General features: G+C 42.7%; 1 protein-coding gene across 2 annotated transcripts in view; it reads right to left on the bottom strand.

Moving 5' to 3' along the window:
* atrx (ATRX chromatin remodeler) overlaps nt 1–19,570 on the bottom strand; it is a 29,925-nt gene extending 10,355 nt beyond the window's left edge. Inside the window, exons 1-30 of one of the 2 annotated variants that reach the window (XM_084550406.1) lie at nt 19,396–19,570; nt 17,547–17,608; nt 17,411–17,460; nt 17,212–17,321; nt 17,031–17,111; nt 16,818–16,927; nt 16,648–16,715; nt 14,465–16,515; nt 14,119–14,185; nt 13,639–13,793; nt 13,378–13,551; nt 13,158–13,272; nt 12,946–13,045; nt 12,489–12,665; nt 12,320–12,379; nt 8,994–9,135; nt 8,768–8,877; nt 8,331–8,477; nt 8,065–8,242; nt 7,167–7,304; nt 6,896–7,071; nt 6,688–6,805; nt 5,338–5,468; nt 4,980–5,074; nt 4,710–4,849; nt 4,068–4,218; nt 3,880–3,980; nt 2,990–3,098; nt 2,666–2,843; nt 1,710–1,901 (exon numbers count right to left, since the gene is read on the bottom strand). In XM_084550406.1, coding sequence (XP_084406532.1) covers nt 1,710–1,901; nt 2,666–2,843; nt 2,990–3,098; nt 3,880–3,980; nt 4,068–4,218; nt 4,710–4,849; nt 4,980–5,074; nt 5,338–5,468; nt 6,688–6,805; nt 6,896–7,071; nt 7,167–7,304; nt 8,065–8,242; nt 8,331–8,477; nt 8,768–8,877; nt 8,994–9,135; nt 12,320–12,379; nt 12,489–12,665; nt 12,946–13,045; nt 13,158–13,272; nt 13,378–13,551; nt 13,639–13,793; nt 14,119–14,185; nt 14,465–16,515; nt 16,648–16,715; nt 16,818–16,927; nt 17,031–17,111; nt 17,212–17,321; nt 17,411–17,460; nt 17,547–17,603 — 5,481 coding nt within the window. In that variant the 5' untranslated portion in view covers nt 17,604–17,608; nt 19,396–19,570. The remainder of the gene's footprint in view (nt 1–1,709; nt 1,902–2,665; nt 2,844–2,989; nt 3,099–3,879; nt 3,981–4,067; nt 4,219–4,709; nt 4,850–4,979; nt 5,075–5,337; nt 5,469–6,687; nt 6,806–6,895; nt 7,072–7,166; nt 7,305–8,064; nt 8,243–8,330; nt 8,478–8,767; nt 8,878–8,993; nt 9,136–12,319; nt 12,380–12,488; nt 12,666–12,945; nt 13,046–13,157; nt 13,273–13,377; nt 13,552–13,638; nt 13,794–14,118; nt 14,186–14,464; nt 16,516–16,647; nt 16,716–16,817; nt 16,928–17,030; nt 17,112–17,211; nt 17,322–17,410; nt 17,461–17,546; nt 17,609–19,395) is intronic. The other variant, XM_084550407.1, reaches the window with a different exon arrangement.
* Between the last annotated feature and the right edge of the window lie 4,217 nt (nt 19,571–23,787).

Genomic DNA, 23,787 nt, shown 5'->3' with positions numbered 1-23,787 from the left:
GACATCTTTAAGAGAGGGGTTTAAATAATGACCCTTCATCATGCAGGGGGAGGCCAGGGGCAGAAAAAGAAAAAGAAAAAACAACTTTACTGAGCTCGCTTTGAACATTTGGAGTTAGGAGTGGCGGATCATGGCAACAGATGGTCATGAAGATGACGGGGACAAGACGGTGAGGGGTGATGGTGGACGGGGGTTGAGAGTGGGAACGTGAGTGAGGAGAAGGGGGAGGGAAGTGGAATTATTAACGGCAGGATACGAGGTATGGGCAGCGCACGAATAACCATACTCCAGGTAGGGAACATAAAGGGGGGGGAGGGGGGTAAGCTGGAGGTAGATGGGTCAGAGAGAGCACCGTTGTTGAGGTTATTTTTTTCCCCTCACAAAGCTTTGCACAAGCAAGAGATTAGACAAAAATCATCAACTTTTAAAGCAGTACTTCTTCTCTGGCTGAGAAAAGAGCACTTCCCAGAGTTAAGAGTCGAGAAGTAGAAGTGAAAAAGTCAGTCTGTTGTGGCTTGAATTCTCTCTCCTTCTGTGCAAAGAATTGTTGGCTGAACGTGATGGAGGGTGTCTGACTCATCTTCCCATCATTCCAGACGGCAAATTCCTTCCATAATACTGCAGTCCTGCTGCCACATCATAGTTAACCCCATGGCCAAAACAGGTCGGCTTGTTAAAGACCATGTCAGCCTCTCCGTCTTTAATACTGTGTCACATAAATGTCCCCGGGCCTATTAAAGATCATACATCTAACAGGCTGCAGCTCAGTGAACACATCTTTCCTTTACAGCTCCTGGATTCACACACGGTTCCTATCTGTTAATACCCATGAAAGGATTACCAGCAGAAAAGTAATTTGAAAGTGTGCAATCAGATTTTCCATAAAGGTGCACTAAAAGATGCCTCTTTACTGTCCAATGAAAGCGCAAGCAAGCTGAATATACAGAGTGTCTGTTTACAAGTTTCTGCAGAGTAACCCAGGTCAAACCAAAACAAAGAGGTAAAACCACTTAAGAAACAGATCTGAATAAACCAAGAGACCGCAAAAAGGAAAGGAGTGGGAGATGATGGGAGTAATTCAAAGATCAACAGAGAAGTAAAAGGCAGCAGGCAATGAATGAAAAAAGAAGAGCGCAGGTTTATAGCGGGGCAGCAGCAGTGTTGCAATGAGAAGACTATTTAGTAAATAGCAGTAAACAGACAGATCTGTGCAGCTGCGCCGGGTTAGATGGCCTATGTAAGGGTTGTGTGTTCTTATTAAACCCCAGGGGGCCCAAATAGTGACACAGCACCTGCATTAAGAAGAGACGAGGCGATTGAAAGATTATGAAAGGAGGAGAAATAGAAAGACCCTGGAAAGGCCAAGCAGGATACAAGCTGGCATTGTGTCTAAATAACAGTTTATCACTGAAGTGCTAAACTTCAAAAGAGCATACTACTCACTGCAAGCTTGGAAAAACAAGCTTGGCATTTAAAGTGGCATTCTCTGCCATGTTTGTTGAAGGAAAAAAAATTTACTATGGTTAATAGGTTTCAGGCTGCTTTCTGCATTTCCTCTTGGGATCAGACTAAAGAAAGTCATGAAATGTGAGTCAATGGCTCGTCAAAGCACAATTAAATGTCTGATTTAAGCTAAATATCATTTCTAAAAGACGCTCTGAATCGAAGCACATCTCAGCTATATGAATTCATACGTGTAGGGTGTTTACCTTAGGGAGCATGGGCGTGGCCTTCTTGCTTTTCTTCTCCGAGGGATCATCCAGCATGTCCGGCTCAAAGGTGTAGAGTTCGGCCAGCTCGTTCATAGTAAAGTGCCTCTCGATCTGCTGCTGGTCCACAACCCGGAATGACAGAGACTGTTTGGTTACCTGTCGCTCATAAATCTTCTCCTCCATTGTGCCCTGAAAGAGGGGAAATGAAATAAAAAGGAGAGAAAGAAAAAGTTGGGTTTAATCAAACATCAAGTTAATCAAACACATCTGGTTCGGGATTAGAAATACAGGCGAGGCGCAATGTGAGAGATCACTCTGAGTGTCATGCTGGGTTTAGTCAACCAGTGCACCAGAAATAAGTTGCAAAAACTTTCAAAACAACTTGCGATCTGGGATGACTGCAGACCAGGGGTGTCAAACTCATTTTAGTTCAGGGGCCACACGCAGCCCAGTTTGATTTCAAGCATGCCGGACCAGTAACATAAGAGCATAGTAACCTATAAATAACAACAACTCCAACATTTTCCCTTTGTTTTAGTGCAAAAAAGTACAAGTAAATGAATTAGCTATCCTTTTGCAAAACATTTAATGAACAACATGAAATTTCTGAAGAAAAATAAGCACATTTCCGGCACATCGTTACTAAAACGATGGACAAATTAGCGATAGCAGTATGTACGATGGTTTGTGGTTTCCGCTTTTCGAATGACAAATACAGACTGCTGCCACCTGCTGTTACAGAGCAATTTCCTCTCATGCAGCCACAAAAATGTACGTGCTAGTCGGAGCTTTGGTGCGTGAAAGTGCAGCATTTTGTCCCAGACACATGCAGCGCCACAGCTGGCCTTTGTTGCCGTTTGAGGTTATGTCAAGAATCTTTCACTGAACTACTAACAGTGGCCAATTAGCTGATAGCATAAAGTCTAATTAGTATATACATCTGTTCTGCTCACCTGTGCAAGGAACCTGTAGACGTAGACGGTCCTGATTTGGCCAAAGCGGTAAACCCTGAAGATACTCTGGACGTCGTAGGACGGGTTCCAGGAGGCGTCAAAGATGATCACCCTGTTGGCTGCCACCAGGTTGATACCAAGTGACCCCGCACGTGTTGAAATGAGGAACAAACGACCTCTGAGTGAGAAATGTGAGAGAGGGAAGCATCATCAGGAATTATGCAAGTAAAGACGATTTAAGTTTGATTTAAGATGTACAGGGAAATCTAGATGTTTAATAAATCTCATATTGTTGTATTTTCTGAGACAGTGAAGGAATATTACCTTGTGTTATTGGTGTCATTGAACTCCTCAGCCCACTTCTTCCTGGTGGTGGCGTTGGTGGAGCCGTCCAGACGATAGTAGTCAATGTTCCTGAACCACTTGCCTTCACCTTCACAAACACATTACAGCAGTTAAGAACTCTGCTCTGACAATTCGTCACCGCATACGCTCCAGAAAATCTTCAAAAGCAAACGTGTCACCATCAACTAGGCCTTTTCCTTGTCAGAAGGATTTAGTTTGGGTATTAGCAGACAGCAGATAGATGGCGGTGTTGGTTAGAGGCCAGCCGTGTTTAGCCTTCAAGATGGCCAACTCCCCCCACCAGCCTTCATAACCAGCATTTCAGTATGTTTCCAATTACGGCACTGTGATCTTTTCATTACAAATTACAAACCCTTGAGCAAACATTTTTTGTGGAATAAAAAGTCAAGGTCTAATCATTTTCAAAATGAAAGCAAAAACAGCTGCTGGAGTTTAATTAGGAACATGACCTTACACCAGCGGCAATGTGTATGTGTGTGTCTGTGTGTGTTTAAGGGTAATAAGCACACCAGCGTGTACAAGAATACATGTTGCATGTGAGGCTGACTCCCGCATCTCGAAGGAAAACACAGATCCACAGAAGTTACATTTTTTTTGTTTTTTTCTTTATATCTCACAAAACGTTTGGTCGGTTTAAAAAGAACAGTGCAAAACTACAAGTATAAACATTTGTGCGTCTAAGTCAGTAGCTGGCTTTAAATATTAAACACTGCTTGGTAGTTTTAGCACGCCATGAAACCAAGAGCAGGCTACGACAGCTGATCATCGACAAGTATATGCTCAATCATTGGAGGTGACATGACTGCAGTCCTGAGTGAAAGGGCCCTAACACTGCATCAAAAACCTACCTTTATACGGAGAGATTTTATCCTCATCTTTAGCTCTGCAGGACAGCTCTAGGAAATCCTCAATCAGGTCTAGAGAGATGAGAGACTGGCTGAACACCAACCTGAGCACAAACAAAAACACACACTGATGTCACTCAACCTATGCAAAGCAAAAGCAGATGAACGGTTTTACTTGTACAGATACTTACACTTTCTCTTCTACTTCCTCGGCCATGCGCAGGATCTCAAAGAGAAGCACCATCTTCCCTGAATGCTCCAGGATCTCAGCGTCGGCCTCAGTGACAAACTCCTTGTGCCAGTCAGCGCTGGGACTTCCTGGTGTAGAGCTAGAGGACCGAGCTGTTTGCGACACACAAAGTTAGAGATTAGTCATCATTTAGTCAGCAGTGTCTCACAATAAGGCAGACTTTCACTATTACAGGTTTCTCTGATACATTTAAACATCAGTGTGTGTGAGACACGTAAAATGCTTCCTTTTATTTGGTGTTTCATGTGTCCATATGATCAATCTATTAAAAGATTGGACACACTATGGATGTAATAATACAATGGCCTCTATAATATAGTGACTTCTAAGACATCACAAAGCCAGATCATTTTTTTTTGTATTTAGTTGTTTTTCTTTTTTTGGCCAGACACAAAGGGAATTCATACTTGGTCAGTTTTATGCATGTTTAATGGACAAAGTCCAAAACCTCTTTTACTGCTGACTGGATCACTTTTAATCACTTAGAACAGAACCAAAGTTCTCCAGATACACCCATACATACGGTTCAAGTCCCACATAGACCCAGCCAAGTACTTATAATATCCATGTATGACAAACTTACGCTCCTCTACAGGCTCAGGTCTGTTTCGACCCTCTCCATTCTTTCCACGGGAGCTGGTGTTCCACTCCTTGATGACCTCCACGTCATCACTGTCCGAGTCATCAGATCCCTTCTTTTTTCCTTTTCCTTGCTTCTTTTTCCTTTTAGGAGAGAGGAGCGATGGAGGAGAGCAGGTCAGCGGGAGTGGCAGATGCAGGAGAGAAGAGCAGTTAATATGAAGTCACGTCTGTGTACAGGTACAAAGAAAAGAGCAAGCAAAGCCGACTTTACTTTTTAGCCTTCTCATCCTCAGAGGAGAGACTCATTGAGGATTCTTCCGTTTCTGAAGCGATGAATTCATCCATACTGTCCTCGTCGAAGAAACCCTGCAAGAGATTGCACTAGTGTGAGGCTCAACCGTGCTGAGATATAGGTCAGCCAAACGCAAAACTGAATTACTGGTAGCAGAAATGATGCATGAGGGGAAATTTTTGCTGCAGTGGCAATGTGTGTGTTGTTCTCTCTGGTGCATGACCCGTCAGGAGTACATTTCTATTGTTTTCGCACAGTGTGTGTGATTTTTGCTAATGTATTCCCAGTTTTTCGGTTGGTGTTTAGTGTGGTTTAGTCTGGTCTTGCCCAGCCCTACCCTGTTTTCTTTACTGATGTAGTCCAGCTGAAGGCACCAGGGATGGGTCCAGATTCTGCTGAGCATCTGGAAATCCTGGAAGAGTTTGGTCCCCGAGCGGCCGCGGCCCCCCTCTATAACATTCCCCACACCTGCACGCAAGGGAAAGAGTATGAGAAGGAAGATGAATGTGTGTTTGGATTAAACACCTGACAGCATGGTCTCAGCCTCTGTGTATGCACAGAGGCTGAGACACAAGGAAACAAAACTTAAACCTTGATGTCTGCTTCCAAGCACCTGTCTTCGGTCAATTTAAAGTCATTATTTTTTAAAAAAAAATCCAATAAAACCAAGAAGCAAACCTGTTATTATTCAGAAATGAATTAATGTCTACGGTGAGCCTTCAAATCTGTTTAATCAGATGCTTTCAAAGTGACCGACAGTTGCTGCAATGCTAATAAGCCCACTCTCTACAAGTTGGCTTGCCCTTAGAGGTCAGAAGTTACTGTACAGCAGCAAAAGGAGTGAACCTTTATGGGCCATCCCACCTCGTCTACTGACTGATGGTCTTTGGTCCAATGACACTACTGTGGAGGTCCAGAGCCACAGTCACAACAGCAGCACTGTGCACTGTGGACAACCCGGCCTAATGAGCCACAGCACATACCAGCTAACCCCCACCACCACCACCACCACCACCACCACTCCTGTTCTCACATACCGGCTCTCCTGTTCTTTGTTTTTGGTTTTGGTGTAAAACCTCTGGCCCCTACTCCCTCTAAATTTCTTTCCCTTTCCTTTATGCCCCCACATCCCCCTCTTTTACCCCACACCCTCTGTTCCCTCTCTCCCAGAGCTCTTCATTAGGGAGACGTGGGAAACTGGGCTTAAACCCTGCCTGCGGCACTGTGCCAGCTGCCATTCACACACACACACACACACACACACACACACACACACCTACGTCCTGGGCCACATTCTGAGAGAAAAGTCCACTAAACGACTTAACAATGCGCCACAAAAAAAAGTGACAGACCAGGAAGGCCTTCCATTTATCTAAAAACCTTGTCTGAGTAAATGACATCCAGTAAAAAAAAGCACTTTTAACAGAAACAGGACTCCCAAAGCAGGATTTAGTCTAGTCCTAGACTATGCATGTATTCCACGGGAATTCACAATTTAATTTAGTTTTAGTCCAAGCGTAGGCAAAACCTTTGTCTGGGAAATCAGACTTGACATTGGAAAAGCTCTGCTCGTAGCCTATAGAGGCCCTGCTGTACCCCGTACTCACAAAGACTGAAATCACAAGCAAGTGGTGCTGAATCGTTCAATAAAAAGCACCAAAAAGCTTCATTAGAGCATGGTTCTCACCTGTGAAGTGCTCCAGGTAGTATCTGTAAAGCTTACACTGGAGAGGAGTAATTCTGATCGACAGCACATACTCGTGTTTGGGAGGCAGGAACTTGGTGAGCGCTGTGTAATCTTTCCTCTGTTGAGAGCAGGAATAAATAATTATATTTAGGAGGCACAAGGAAGGAGATTAAAGGGAAGCCGAGTCAACAGTTTTATTTTTTCGTACCTGAACACAACCAGCCAGCATCTCATAGAGAATGTGAGCCCTCTTCTTCATGATCCGGACATCGTGAAGTGTGGAGTCGGCGCACTGACCGTTCTGGATGGGGTTAATGAAACGGTTCCTAAACTCCTTGACGGAACCCAGCAGGTTTTCCTTAATGAAGTTTACCATGCAGTGGTCTGATAAGAAAGATCAAAAGGTAAGATGTTTCCTGCAAAATCAGATTGCCAGATTGTTCGTGCAAGGATTGCACAGATGAACCAGGAAGACTCACATTCAATGAGGTTGTTCTGCAGAGGCGTTCCAGTCAGCACGATCCTCCTCCTCGTCCTGATAGAATTCATCGCTTTGGACACAGCAGAAGCCTCATTCTTCAGGATGTGGCCTTCATCGCAGATCACCAAGTCTGGACCTGGTGAAAAGGAACTCGAGGATTATTTCAGATAGAAGTCACACACATTGAAGGCATTACCAAAAGCTAGACTAGCGTGGCTAACCGAGTGCTGCTTGTGGGGTCATTTCAACAAAAAACAATAATGGCATTCTTAAACAGAAATAACAGTCATGAATAAGTCTATGTTCATCCATGGGTTTGTTATCTGTAAGCAAAGTTTCAGGACATTTTAAGTTACATTAATTTTTTAAAGTTGATGTTAATCTCAACAAGTCTGAAATGTGCTTAATGTCCGCAGGTCAGAACACTGGCACACTCTGCTGCAGGAGTTTGGTACTCTGGCCGGTAAAGTATGACCTTAATGATGTGTGATTTACCAATTAATGGATTGTTTTTGTTGCAATTTCCAGCACTTAACCTACTTGTTTACTGTCAAAGAAAATTAAGTTTGTAGAAAACCACAGCATGTGGAGCATTTTCAGTCTGAGCTGTGTGTTCTAGCATTGAAGTTTGAATGTTACCAGAGTTTGTTGAGTTATTTTTCCTTTGGCAATAAAACTGAAACCTCATTCATAATATGACCTTTGCTTTAATTAACATCACTTGAGCATTTTTTAAACCTCTGCCACAGCTGTCAATGCTTCTTACTGACACCATCTATATTTTACACGGTGAACTAAAAAACAAGGAACTGTATGGACGTAATGTTGGTGTGATTAAATGTCAGTTTTTAGTCTTTAAAGTAGGTATTTTTTTATACTTTCACTTTATCGATTACCTGGATCAACCAGTGTCCTCTGAAAGGTTTCCTTGAGCTTCTTGCTTTTAATGTTCCTCCCCTGCGTCAGATTACGGTACATCTCGTAGCCAATAATGATAACGCCACCCATCTCGTGCCATCTCTGCAGGCTATACGCTCGCTCCTGTGGCCTCTTCACAGTGGCAAGTTCAGTCACCTGACAAACACACCAGAGATCAATATGCCAACCAACACAGAGCTGTCATAAATAAACTACTTTAAAGGTTACAGGAGGAGCTTATTACCTCTAAACTCTCATCATCCTTCATTCCTACTTGCCACTTCTCAAACTCGTTGAGCCAGTTAAGGACAGTGTTCAGGGGACAAACCACCAGAGCTGTGGAAAAGTCGAGCTTCTCACAGAGAAGCAACGTGTGAAGGAATGCCACCACCTACAGGGCAAAAGGAGAACTACATTTAAAACACAGTTACCAGGATTTGCCAAGCTCTGCACAAAGACATACTACACTTCCACATTAGGCCTTTGCAGGTCTGGGACAGCTACACAAACCGCAGTAGTCAACTGACACAGCTGGCACAAGACTGACAATAACAGAAGTGAAACCACTGACAACAATCAATACACTGTGGATCTTTTATGAATCATAAATATTTAGAGATTTCACACGTGTTTCTGTGCATGCACAGCTTACTTATTTTCATACTGTAAGTTATTCCATACCTGCAGAGTTTTTCCCAGGCCCATGCAGTGGGCAAGGATGCAACCAGAGCCTGAAGACTTCTCAATCTTTTTCACAGACTCACAGCAGCAGTCCCACATAAACTGCACCCCTGAAACATAACACAAAGACACACGGGCGGACATTAGTTTTAAGCATCTCAGGCCTACCTGGCTAATGTTGCAGTTTCCCAAATGTTTTAGGGGAGTGAATTGACTTTGTTCTTACCATCAACCTGATGAGGCTTCAGCTTTGTGACCAGGTTCCTGTGCACCTGCACCATCGGCTCCTTGGTCTCTTCGTCCTCATCCAGCACCAGTTTGGTGGTGATGGGACAGGCAACCGCAGAAGACTCCTCCACGACTATCACCTGAAATAAAAACAGGACATTTTCATTTTTTTGGAAGCAAAGGCAATTAGATTTTACCCGAAAGAAAATGATATCCTTTTATTATGAGGATACTATTTTAATTGCATAACCTTTTTCATAATAGTCAACGTTCACCCCTTTAACAAACAACTAAACATCCGCCTTATTACATCTGGCCAGATATATATTTACATCTGTATTAGAGAAGAAAGCCTTACACTAATTACACTAATGGTTGGTCTTTTATTTCACAAGATAAATCCTATCTCATAATGTACTTCTTCTTTCTGGCCAACACATGCACGTTGTGAGTTATGACACACTCTAACCCTGAAAAAGATAAATATTTCTGTCGAAACCAGAGTGCTGATTATGTTGTTTTTTCACGGCCGTACCAAGCTCATCCAGAGCGATGTTTCCGATGCAGGCATTCAGCTGCAGTGCACTGTGCCCCTTAATTATAAGCATGCAGCTGAAATTTTACATGGTTCATTATTATTCACAGTGAGACGTAACCACGGCAACTTGCACTTTCTACACTGCGCACAGCTGACCGAGGCTAGAAGCCAAGTAGACCCTGACACACACCTGCAAACGAATACACGGGCACAATGGCGGCATGACTGTCGGGTTACACAAACAGCAGGTGGCAAACAAGGACTGGTGCGACCTTTAACACAATACGCATATCCGCTTAATTTAAGTGCATTATATATTATTCCTGGATGCCTAACACCATCAGATAAAAGCCTTTTGGCTAACTTTGGTACATTTACATTAATTTGAATGCCAATTAAAGTACACTGTTCCTTTTCTAACAAATAAAGAGCAAGAGAGCCCACTGTGCCATCTCCCTCAAGTCCATCTCCAAAGGTAAAGTCATGACTGACGAACTCAAAGTGGAAACCCAGAAAATAATCTGTACCACAGCTCCCAGTGAGTCCAGTGCAAACACCAATAAAGATTTACCGCATAAGCAGAAGACAAGAGAAAGAAGTTTCTTCAGCAGGATTACATTGTTTAGTTTCTTCAGATTTCACCACAAATCTAAGTACTCGGAGTCTGTGTGGTGAGCTTTTATGTTATTACAGAAGGATCTGATGAAGAAAGAAAAGCTACTACAATGTGTACTGCTGTGATGTGAAGTTTGAAATTTCATTTCAGTCTCTCTGTAGCAGGGGTCGGCAACCTTTTTGGCTGAGAGAGCCATGAAACAAACATATTTTAAAATAAATTTCCACGAGAGCCATGTAATATTTTTTCTTTCGACCAACAATTTTAGAGTATAATAAGTCTCTGAATGTATTATTTTTAAAAACATTGTTATACTGAAGCTAACCAATAATAAATAATATACTTTTTACCATTAATGCGACTTCTAGGACCGCTTGGTTTTGCTGAGGGCTTTTTACATTAAAATACTGCGGTCAAGTGACCCGTCGTTTGCAGAAAGCGAGTCAAGCCGGCCGCGGTCGGATTTTTATTAAGTGTTTGTCACTATTTTTCTTAACAATTATCCAGTAAAATCACTTGAAATGTTGCACAATAATAAAGAGGGATGAAAACCGGAGCTTTATTGTTTGAATCAGAATCCACCGAATAAAGTTGTTTTATTATTTTTCTCATTTCGTATTTCGGCCTGCCCCGGCATAAACAAATAGATGCGCAAGAAAAATCCGACCGCGTCTGGCTTCACTCGCTTTCTGCGAACGACGGCTCACTTGACCGCAGTTTTAAAATATCAGCGGAATTATTCATTACTTATCGTGTTGAGATGTCAGCTAAGATTTATCTGCGAGCCAGACGCAGTCATCAATAGAGCCACAGGTTGCCGACCCCTGCTCTATAGTATACTAACTTTTAGTTATCGAGTGCAGGAAAATAACTCGTCGCTGGAGTTGCTGTTCAAAAGTCATTATGCCCAGTGAAAATCTGCTATGCCAATCAAATGGTTTGTTCAGGCTGTATGCACTGATGGAAAGAAAACAGCGACACAGTCATAAGCGCCACCTGAGTGCAGTTGAGTTGATTTTGTTGACAACACAATGGCTCTGATTGGTTATAGGAATATCTAATTGCGTGCAGAGGTGTTTTTTTTCTCTCTGTAGTGGTTGAAACACTCCACATAATGAAATCCAAATGGCATTTTACCAGACTCATAGTCTGATAAGAATCAAGTCTGGCTATGCCCTGCTAGAAAATAAACAGATAAAACAAAGAGAACGGTCAAAAAATACTAGTTACCTTAGCTTTTAATGAGCTAAACTGAAAAGCATAATTAACAATTATAAGAGATATGAGCCAGCCTATAGGTCCGCCAGAGTCTAATACCTGCCACAGTAGTCTCATGTCAAACAGGAAATAGTTTTACATGGCTGGTGTTGCGTTTTTCCCTGCTGCTCCGACAAAGCATGACTCTTTCCCTCCCTTCACCCACGCTACCTAGTCTCACAAAATACTTTGGGAAACACTTAATGCTTAGCCATCATACAAATATACACTATGTGCATGTGTTCTTGATTCATGGATTGGTAATAATATTGAAGGTTTGCTACGGGCTGCTTGTGATGATGCCACAATCCCTGTTTCTAAACAATAGCACATCGCCCCTCCCCCCTTCCTGAAGAGTTTTGCAACAACAATGTTTTTTTTCCAATGTCTCTGGACGACTCGTCTTACTTACTAGTCATTATGTGTCTTCGGTTTCTCACTCTGTCATGAGTAGATTTAGGAATTTAATTAAGCGTCATCTAAAGTGGAATTATTGATCTGACAGAGTGAGTAGCCCGGAGAGTCATCAATCTGCCTAAAGGCTCTTTTAGAGTACTGCAGGACATAAGACGACGTAACATACTCGCATGTCCAGCGGGAGTCATTTATGCTTGTGCACACATCAGGCTGGCTCGCTCTGTAAAAACGCCACCCAAACGCTAGTCGGCGCCGTGTCTTTTTTTTGCCAGTCGGGTTCATTTTTGTTTCCACTTCCTGCTTCGCTTTCAACAATGACGCGCTACGACCAAGCGTACCAATCACAGCTCTTGCGGTCTGCACCAACGCGTAGTAACATTTCTGGTGAGGTGCACGTCAGTCACGCCGCCAAGGTCTGCACTGTCGTCGTAGCTTCTGAGTCAACTTAACGCAGATGTCTAAACAGTCTATAACTCACAGTGGTTCTTATTCAAACCTTGATCGATATGTCACTCCGGTTACCCTGGTAACCAAACACTTCAGGACAACTCACTTCCTAGGAAACACACAAACATTTGTCACAGTATTAAGTCATTACACTACTCACCTCATGGTTCCTCACAACATAGCAGCTCAGTTATTATCAATAAGAATACATTTTTTACCTCTCTGAGTTTCTCCCTGAGTGCCTCTCTCTCAGCTATGCGCTTCCTCCTCTCCTCCTCCTCTTTCAGAGCGTCTCTCGTCTCTGTCCGCAGCTTGTCGTCCTTCAGGATTTTGCGGATCTTTTTTCGGCCTTTGCGCCCCTCTCCATCTTGGTCGTCATCATCTTCCTCTCCGCTCTGTGGAAATGAACATTAAGCCCAGCCCTCTGATCTTCAGCCCTCAGGAGAAAAAAAGACTCACTTCCTATGATCAGTAGCCGAGCTACCCTATGATTCATTTGTGCTCTCAATAATCTTCACAACACACTCTAGGGGGGAAGTTCAAATAACATTTTATGTGTCATGCATGACTTGACTAGTAACCTTCACGTGGGTCCATCTCTCTACCTAGTAATTCTGCAGTGGAAGAAAACAGAAACTTTGGGAAAGTTCAAGAGTGAACTACATTTAAAATCACCTTCTCATTGCTGGAGGAGGAGTCCTGAACTTTGATCCTACGTCGCTTCTTTTTCTGCTTATAGCTTCTCTGCTTCTCATCATCCTTCTTCTTCGAAGATCTAAAGACAGAAAACATTATCTAATTAAGCAAGAGCAGCACTCCATTAATCCAGAGCCACTGGCAGGGAAATAAATTGCATTCACCGATTAGATGCCGCACTCGCTTCTCACCTGGTCTTTCGACGCTTATCGTCTTTTTCGGATTCACTAACCTCCTCGCTTACGGCTGACTCTGAACTGGACTCTGACTTTTCAAAGTCAGAGTCTGCAGAGTCGTCACTGCCCACTGACAGACAAAGAAAAACAAAGTCACTCAAAGGTCCTGAATGTAGAATATTTGCACCCATAGCCAGTCATTGCCAAAAGAGCAAATCCAAAATGTATTATTAACCTTTCCGGCTCGACTTTTTCTTGCCCCCCTTCTTATTCCCTTTTGTGGCAACTTTATCCTCTCCTGATTCACCCTCACTCAGCGAGAGTTTGTGGCGAAGCAGTTTGTGGCGTCTGCCACCTTTCTTCACTCCAACATCAGAACCATCCGAGTCTTCTGTATCGTCGTCGTCGTCTTTAAGGAGAGAAACACACAGTTTGAGACAGTTCACGGTAGAAGACTCACTTGAAAACAGCTGAGCATATTTAGCAAATATGTTACCTTCTTGCTCCCCCTCTTCCTCCTCTTCTTGTTTTCCTTTTTTAATTTTCTTGGAGGATTTCTCTTCCTTATCTTCTCCTTCATTGTCAGAGGAGCTCTCCGCTCCCGAGGAATAGTTGGATTTTATTTGGGCAAGAAGCATTTTCTTAGCAATCCTTCAGGAAGAAGGCAAAAATGTGAGGATTTCACATGAATCACATCATTAAAGGGGGGGTTTAACAGAATTATTAGAAAAGAACGCATAAAATATATAAACAAAGAAAAATTTTGTGCTTCTCCAGTTCAGTGTCTCTGTGATGGTATTATGACTACCATTTGAGATGAAAACATAACATTCTTCACTGAGAAAGTGTAAGGAGTCACCATTTACTTGCTGAATCAAGTGTTGCAATATGCAGTCAGAACCCAGCTTACAGGCTTAGGCTAAACTATGGAGATATAAACTCAACTGTTAGCTGTCACAAGTATCGTAGCAAGTACCTGTTCTCAGGATCATCATCGTCATCTTCAACACGAGAGATTTCGTCTTTAGCATCCACTTCATCCCCTGTATAAACAAAAACACACAGAGTTAATGGAAGAGCACAAAAGTTAAAAAAGGATCTATAGATAATTATTAAGACACTATATCTGTGCATACAGGTGTACAAACAAGTGAGAGATTAGTAAGCATCCTGGAGCTATCAGCCATGACTGTGACCTTAGCTGTATACTGTACAAATATGAGGCTGGCATTCACTGTCTGATGTAACTTCTTATGAGAATGCAAGTGACTGTAGTTTGCAAAGTGTACAACTAGTTTTTTAATGCATGGATTTACAATTACCTGAGGACTGATGGAAGGGTGCACTGCCTCCCACCACGTTATCCTCCACAATGGGTTTGATCTTTTGCTCATCACTGTCCTCTCCAGAATCACCTTTAGCCTGCTGGTCGTCGTCGTCGTCCTCCTCCTCCTCCTCATCATCACTGGAGGACAACTGCAGCTTGCTGGCTGCTTTGGCGCTCTTTCCCTTGCGCTTCTTTTCGTAAGACCTCTTCCGATCGCTCCTCTTCTTTTCCGGTGAGTTTTTATCTTCCTCTTTGTCTTCATTTTGTTTCTTCACGCGGCTGGACCTCCTCTTCGCCGTGCCCACTTTACTCTTCGTTTCCTTCTCCTCGTCAGAGTCCGAGTCCGAGGAGCCGTTCTGCTGCTGCTGCTGCTGCTGCTGCTGCTTCTTCTTCTTGGACGTCTTCTGGCCTTTATTCGTTTGGTCTGAATCCGAGCTTTCGGACTTCCTTTTGCGTTTGGACAATTTCTCTGTATTCTTCTCAGATGCACTTAGTTTGGATGAACTATTTTTAGCAGTACTTGTGCTTCCCTGTTCCTCATCTGTGCTGTGGCCCGCTGCAGCTTTCTCCAGCAATGCGTGAGGAACTTCATCCGAATCAGAGTCTAAAGTCTTCTCCTCTGAAGCCTCCATCTGCTTCTCATCCTCCTGTTTGGTGCTGCTGGCTTTCGCAGTGGATTTGGCCTTCTCCTTACTTTCGTCCTCAGACTCTGACTCCGAGGACCCATCCTTGTCCGTATTTTCAGCCTGCTTCCTCAAAGGAGTGGTCTTCACTCTACTTGAGCGACGACTGGGTGGTGGACTCTCCGTTCCATCTACTGTATCAGAAGCGCCACTTTTCTCCTCCTCAAGCTCTTCTTTACATTTTTTCGGCGTCTCTTCTTTTTTCACTTTGCTTTTGGACCTGGAGGACCTGGACCCACAAGTTGTCACAACTGGCACAGGAGTCAGTTTGACTATGAGGTTCTTCACTTTGGGCTGTGGGCACTGAGAGTCTGTTGCGTTTTCATTTGACTTTGCAGGACTATCTGTGACCACATTACGGTCAGTCTGTGAGAGCATAGTGGAATCTGAAAGACTCTCCACCATCTGAAAAAGCTCTTCAGGAACTGAAGCAGGCACGGACATAATGTCACGATCTGAGGACATTTCACCAGCTGCCATTAGTCCATCATCACAGACTTCCTTTTTAATCTTTAGGGGCACATCAGTTTCTGTTTCGTCGTCTTTCATTTCAGTGTCATTCAACACTTGATCATTGTCCATGTCCTGCTCATTATGCTCTTCCATGTCGGCTTCTTGAGTTGTCTCAGCCTCTCTAACCAATTCTGCCACATTATCCATGTCAACGCTTTCTACAGGCGCAACTACACTTTCTTCGCTTTCTGCAAGAGCCACTGCGCTTTCTGCAGGTGCTACAACATCAGCGATGTTCTTCACAACATGTTGTCCTTCATTACCATTCTGCAACTCCATATTTCTGAACTCAGGTTCTAAAGCTTCCTCCAAAGCACTATGGGCCTTTTTCAAATCAGAAAGGACGGCCTTGAAGGCTTTCAAATGCCGAAACCTGATAGATTTATCTCCCTGGTCCTCCTCTGCCTGTTGGATGAATTGAATGAATGTATTGTTTAAACCAGCTGTAGTTTCAACAAGTTTTTTTGCTTTCTTTATAAGTTCTTTGGGTAACTGCAGTTTTTTGTAGGAGAAACTCATTGTCCCAGAGCCTTCAGTGTGTTCCTTTCCATTGACAACTGCTTTGTGCTCTTTGGCTGCTTTGTTCTTGTGCTTCTTGCTCTCGCGTTCCTCTGTTTTATCAGTTTTCCGCTGCTTCTGTATCACAAGTTCTTGTTTCTCCAAGATGCGCTGACATTTGGAGACCAGATCCTGGAGGGGCTCTGATCTGCAGACATAGCAGTGCCACTTTGAGTTCTCATCAGTAATGACGGACAGCTCCTTCCTGCCAAGGTTGCGCAGAATGCACTTCTTGCAGAAGGCGTTGTTGCAGTAGTCACAGCAGATGAGCTTACCACCTTCAGCACACCACCTGGACGGGGAAAAAAATAAATAATGTGTAAATGAGGAGTCCAAAATCTTTAGGACGAATCTAAAGTTTTCAAACTGACTGACACACTACAGATTATCTTTTTGTAACTTAGTTTAGTGCAAAATGTTCTACCTGCACTGCTCATCCATGCCATCAGAATCTCTGGAGATATCATCACTTTTGTAGTAGTTGTAGCATGACTAGAGAAAGAGGAAATAATGTGATCAGTGATACACCATGAAAACAGAAAAACGTATTCGCAAAACGTTATTGTAATGTTCAAGAAACTGTGACTTTCCTACCTTGCAAATAAGAACTTTGAGTGCAGGATGCTCATGCAAAGAGTTGCGCTGAAACTGGTTTACTTGTTTTCCACAGGCAGTGCAGCTGACCTTCTTCTCCAGGGTATCATCTGTGGAAAAAAGATTAATTCATTTTAAAATTATATGCACACATACATCGGAACACAACATACAAAAGAAATGTTTGGTTCCTAAACAGCAACATAAATTCACCTGTTTTTTTCTGTTTGAAATCCACTCTGAGCTTCATGGCGCCTTTATTTTCATTCCCGGCTGGTCTCATCACTAAAGTACCTGAAGAATGAAAACAGCAATATCTCCAAAAATCAGCATTCTTTCCAGCAACAACAAGTGTCTAGATTATAACTAGAAAGAACCTTCGATCACTTCTTACCTTTAGATACGTTCTCGGAAGGATTGTCTGAAGTGGCGCCTTCATTTTCACTTTCGGCTGAAGAGCCAGATCCACTCTGTCCAGTGTGCTTAGATACAGTGGCGGGCTTCCTAAAACAAAGTTAGTGAGTAGATTAGCACTTTATGCTGCATCTTATTGAACCTTTAAGATAACACACTAGTGCAAATCTTCTCCTCACCTTTTGTTGCGGGAAGAGGAGTGCTTCAAACTTTCTCCTGAGCTACCAGGCTGATGAGCACAAGAGGTTTAATGTAACAGCTTGAACATTAAAACACACTTCAAACATTAGACTGCCACAGAGGTGGCATACTTACCTCCTCCTCCTTTTCTGCCATTTGGTCTAGGTGTGATTCAGAAGAGGCCAGACTCATTTTACCTGGAGAGACATGTGAAAAATTATTAGTGAATATTATACACTGTGTTGACAACGTATGTATATATGCATTCATTTACAGCAAGCATGCCAAGTTTCAGTATTTCATTAAAACTCCACTATTACAAATTGTGTTTCGGCCCCTTTAACTAGTTTATTTCTTTCATTTCAAAACAGTTCAGAATTTCTAACATCTATAATATTTCTATTTTCTTTTTCTTTTCTCCACGCTGACTCAAGAGAGGGCATAAAAAAACAAAACAAATGTGACATGTGCTGTGAAAAATGCACAACTTTCAGCTGTATGATTTTCTAGCAAACAGCTTCACAGCTAAGTGAACGCAAGTTTAAGAGAGGTCCGTAGCCTGGCACTGCCTCACAGCATCCGACGATGAGATGAGATTGTATTTCAGTCATTTGAGGATCTGAATGTATTTACTGCAAGAACGCCAACTTTTAGACAGTTCAGGTACTGTTTAGTAGTTGATATTACAGCTACACTGTTGTACACTGTCGAAACAGCTTTTTATTTTTCATTTGCTACAAGCAGACAGGTAGGAGACTCAATAGGCAGCACAGAACTAAAACAACTATATAGAGAAAATTACAGAATAAATCAACAACAAAAGATAAAAATAAATACATTTAAAACAGCTTTTGGGAGTGTTTGATCCTATAAAAATGTTTCCCTCCACACAAAACAAATACATTATCCTGACACAGCTATGTGATCATTTGATTTGAATTAAAAACTACAAGAACAGTTAGTATTGAGACAGTTTATAAAGATTTTTTTAATATCTAATCGTGTCCCTACGGGAGCCTGGTGAACGTAGTCAATATAGTTATTGGGGATTTTCCAACGTTACAGCCAGCGTTTATGTTTTGCTGAGCAGAATTTCCCTAAATGCTGCAGATGACGTGTTAATAAAATGATTATGAGGCAGCATTTGTGTGGTTATAAGTTCACACGAATGCATGAGTAAGTTAACTTAGTGCTTTTAGGTGCATGTGTCCGGAGCACTCCGCTCTGCAGACAGAGCCGCTACTGTTTATTTTGCGTCATCATAATGTGCTGATTAGATGGCAATGAGCGGCGTTGAACTGTGCCTCAGTCCCGCCAATATATTCACATAAAAAATCAGTGTCAGTGCAAGAAAAACAACCCACGCTTTCAGAATTTGCGCCCGTCTCCTGCTCCTTCATCGCCAACTACACATTTCCGTGTTTTTCTTATCTCTGGAGCTCCTGGGCTATCACGGTTTTAGCCGTGCTAACGTTAGCTGGCGTTAACGACAGTCGTTAACAGCTACTTCTGTCCATGTACCACACGTTGTCCTGGCAACCTCGCAATCTCAGCAGTGCAAATAAGGTCCAATGCATGACCATGCACCGATGCATTCACGGGCCTTCCCTTGCCTCTGAAAGATGCCAATGGCACCGAGCAGCGCGCCAGCCGCAGCCTGGCACTGCCTCGTAGCATCCAAAGTACTGATGCAACGTTTAGCTAGTCACAAACCCAACGGGCGCACGTTTTTTCGCGGCGAATCGCGTTTTTTTTATTTTTCCATTACTCCGACAAACACTCTAGAATGCGCACGTGAGCGTCCGAATGTGCGTGTGCGCGAACTTGAACATTGCCGGCTGCGCAGCTAACAGCTATAGCACGGCTAGCCTAGCATGCTAACTAGTCATAGACTCTCATGGGCAGGCTCGCCGCTAGTGAAGGTAGCATAGCAATCAATGTAGAGCGGACTTGGCTAAACAAACACAACAAGCGGAGTTCCTACCTGCTTTTCGCCGCCGTCATTTCTCCACCGACAAAGACAAGGGTTAGTTTCGGCAGAGCGCAGCCCCGGTTATATCCAAAATGCACGCTTCCGTGGGTACGGAGGAAGGAATAAGCACAGAATACTGAAACAACTCCAGTCAGGGTAGACAAAGCAAGGGGACCATCTTGCCGGATAGCTGTGGACGCAGTAAAATGGCGCATCTAGCTTCAATCCTGTGCGCGCTCCTATTGGCTGAGCGCCTCAGAAGCGCTGCCGCCCTGAGTGGTCCATGATCAAAGCACCGCTGCCCTATAGGCCCATGTCTGCAGGAATAGGTGGGCACTTTAAGACCTAGTCAATGTTCCAGACACAGTAAAGTTCCTCGTTAGGCTGTGTAGTTGTTTTACTGTAAATGTGTGTAATAGAAACCATATACTTAAAATAGGCGTTCCAGTAAATAAGATCACATAATGGGGGGGGGCACCTGTTTTGATAATGTGTTTTGTTTAGTTGCTAACAGGATATAAGCTGTCAAAATTACGATGATTACAAAAAAATTAAATGGTAACTGAAATAGATTACCATACCGTTGGCGGTGTTTATTATTAGCCTAAATAACCACATAGACTCTGTGTCATAGATTATAAATATGTAGATACACACTTATTAAATCATGAACAAGCTGATTGGTTTGGACAGGTTTTAGCTGCAGGAATTTCAAGTGTTTTATACTGTATTTGACAATAAGTTCCCCGCCCCGAATGATTTGATATTATAATCCTTAGGAACAAAATTATGTCTTTATTAAGTTTAAAGCCCCCCCCCCCCCCCCCCCCCCCCCCCATCAGCTCAGCGGGGCACAAAATAATAATTACCACAGATTGTACTATAATTGGACCAGCACATATGTACCTTGTCCCATGATGAAATAATATTGGCTGACAACAACCATCTTCTTCTGTAACTTCTTGTTCTTGTGAAGGGTCGCGGGGTCTGCTGGAGCCTATCCCAGCTGTCACTGGACAAGAGGCGGGGGTACACCCTGGACAGGTCGCCAGTCTATCGCAGGGCCAACACAAAGAGACAGACACACTCCCATTCACACATACGGGCAAATTTGGAATCACCAATTAACCTAATGAGCATGTCTTTGGACGGTGGGAGGAAGCCGGAGTACCCGGAGAGAACCCACGCAGACACAGGGAGAACATGCAAACTCCACACAGAAAGGCCCAGTCGGCACCATGGATTCGATGTTATAAAATAATGGGAATTAACATGCAGATAAACAGACAGGGGTGGGGATACTTCACGGCTGAGCTGAGAGAAGAGAAAGGCTGACCCAAACTGAGGATAAAACCAGGTGGTGGAATGAGCACTTTGAGTGTCTTCTGAAACCTATTACCATGTATCCCTGGTCGCTGAGGTAGCTAGGAGGCTCCCTAGCGGCAAGGCGCTGTGTGGGGACAAGAGATGCTGAAGGCTCTGGATATTGTTGGGCCGTCAGGGGGTGCGCCGATTACTGCTCGGCCTACGCTGGGAAAGTTTACTCCAGGGTGCGGGAAAAGGATTTCAGATTCTGACCTGGAAGTGGAACAATGCACCAGCAGGGTTGATCAGGGATCATGGGAGTTTAACAATACAGTCTTCATGAGTTTTGTGGACTTGGGGAAGGTCTATAGCCATGTACCCCAGGGGATTCTGTAGGATGTACCAAGAGAATGGTGCTACCATCCTTGTACAACCAAAGTGGGCTGTGTTCATTTTTGGAACTGGAAGCTGGAATTTATAACTGTAAAATGTAAACAAGCGTGACTACCTGGAGCATCCCTGCATTTCTCAGCCGTGTTCCTTTAAATGAACTGGTGGAATACTTTAAATGCTCCGCCGCAACAAATTACCTGCAGAGGGAGCTCAAAGGTTGCCAGTTGATGCTGCCACATTACTGCTAAAGTGCTAAATGTGAAATGTGGAATGTGTCAGCTATTGCAGAAAGACATTCAAGCAGAGTCACTATACCACGCTTGTCATGTTAAAAGAGAATATAAATGACTCACTTCTGCGGTATACAATGTGTAAGAGCATAAAAACAAACGACATGTGGGCAGGTGTCTAAGTATAACAGCTGTTTGGTGGTCTTATTAGCAAGAATTCAAATCAAGCTGGAGCTGACTGGAGTTTTTTTTTTTTTTCTGTCACATTTTCCTCTGCTAACGTGTGGGGCAGTGATAAAAACTTGACTCAGAATAGTGTGTGCCTACACTGTACAGCCAGTTTGATATGATATAGCGGAAAAGCACAAGTGTTAACTACGTCAACACTAATTATTATAATGACATTATTAATGCAGCTAGCTGGTTCTCTGTCACAAACTTCACTTGTGCTTTTCAACTTTCAGTGCGGACCTGAAAATATCAATAAGGAAGTCATTTCCACAGTAGGATGTACTGATGAGGATTTTACAAATAGTAAAATAGTTTTCCACTTTGCATATAAGAAACAAACTGGTGATCTCTTAGTAATCGATCCTTTGAAATCTACGGAACGTTTAGTGAAACCACTTGACATCATCATCCTTATTTGGTGTCTTCCCCCTTTGACGTGTCAATACCACGGTCACAGTGTCAGCTTGATTGCACTATAAGTAGCAGTGAGAGTGTGTAGGGAGTTCAACTTTTATGCTCAACCTGACGGCGCTTGCCCAACCTATCTAGAAAAGACATGAAAAACTTACATGTTCAGTATTTGATGCCATTGATGATCGTGACGGTCTACGCAGCATCACTAAGAAATGAAGAACAGAGAATCCTTCTGGAGAGGATTCGACATGGAGCCGAAAAATGGACTTCCAGACTGGTAAGAAATCTACTACAACTACACCTGCATGTTGTTGAATGCATTTTATGATATACTGACACTTTTTATTATCATTTAAGAAGACTGGTGAAAATATACGTGTGAGAATGATAACAGAAGACACCAGTAAATGTCCGGTACGTTGGAAATCTTTTATATTTATTGAGATTACAGTGGTTTAAGACATCTTTAACTGTGTTGGACACCATTATTAACAGTGAATTTGACCTTACAGAAGAGGGTCTTCTGCTTGGCTGAGGCGGTTCTGAAGGAATCGAATGAAACAAAGACAAAGTATCCACAAGCTTCAGATTTCTTAACTCGCCACCTGCATCAGTACAACGAGGTAAAGACGAGTGCATGTCTTTCAACAAGTTCTTTGCAGCTCTACACAAAACCAAACCGTCATGTAGTTTGCAATGAATCTCAACGGCATATCCTCTAATGTTCCACACGATCTTTAATGTTAAAAAGGTTTTACATAAATTAAGTTCTGTTTGGCTAAATTTTTTTGTGAGTTTAAAATGTCAAAATGATTTCGTTTCAGAAGAACAATTTCACGTGTCACCTGAAAACCAGTGGCAAATATCATCTGCAAGACTTTCTGGAAAAAGTCAGAGAATGTGCGAACTACACCTTGGACCAGTATTGATCATTCATGTTCTTCTGTAACCGCTTGTTCCTGGGGAGAGGCGGGCAACACCATGGACAGGCTGCCAGTCTAACACAAAGAGACAGACAACCATTCACACTCACAGCCTATTTAGAATCACCAATGAACCTAATGAGCATGTCTTTGGACGGTGGGAGGAAGCCGGAGTACCTGGAGAGAACCCACGCAGACACCGGGAGAACATGCAAACTCCACACAGAAGGGCCCCAGTCAGCACCATGGATTCGAACCCGGGACCTGCTCGCTGTGAGGCATCAGTGCTAACCACCTCGCCACTGTGCCCAACTGTTGATCACATGAAGGATTATTTATCATATTTTTTTATATATATGTTATTTATTGTGTAATTTAATATTTATTTTACTGTTTGTATTTATATTACCCTTAACAAGAATAAGTGGTTACAGAAGATGAATGAATTAATGTATTTATACAATCTATTTATGTATTTATATATTTCAATAAATTATTAAATAAATTATTTGACAATGTCTTTTTCTTTTTTCTTTTTTTTTAAAAAAAAGAAAGTTTTACTAATGCATCCTCACCATTATGAGTAAAACTGTTCAGCAAATCAAGTCACAATTGTTTGAAGTTGAAGGGTGAGACTTTCAGTTGAAGGGTGAGCTTACTTATGTAAGACAACAGTAACTTAGCGGGTTTAGAAATTCAGGTCTGGCTGCAGCTGCACATCATAACCATTAATATCTGCCTTTAGACAAGTAGAAATAGCACTGATGTAACAATGGAAAAGCACAAATTTATGATTTCATTCTAAGGTAATCATATCACAATAGGTCATTTGATCTGAACTTTTTTTTTTTTTTTTATAAAAGACGACAATGGAGCTAAATGTTGCAATTTCAGTAAAATATCTCACT

This window comes from Chelon labrosus (assembly GCF_963514085.1).
Source record: "Chelon labrosus genome assembly, chromosome: 8".
Classification (NCBI taxonomy): domain Eukaryota; kingdom Metazoa; phylum Chordata; class Actinopteri; order Mugiliformes; family Mugilidae; genus Chelon; species Chelon labrosus.
The sequence above is the reverse complement of the archived record's forward strand: the minus strand, read 5'-3'. Positions and strand labels throughout refer to the sequence as shown.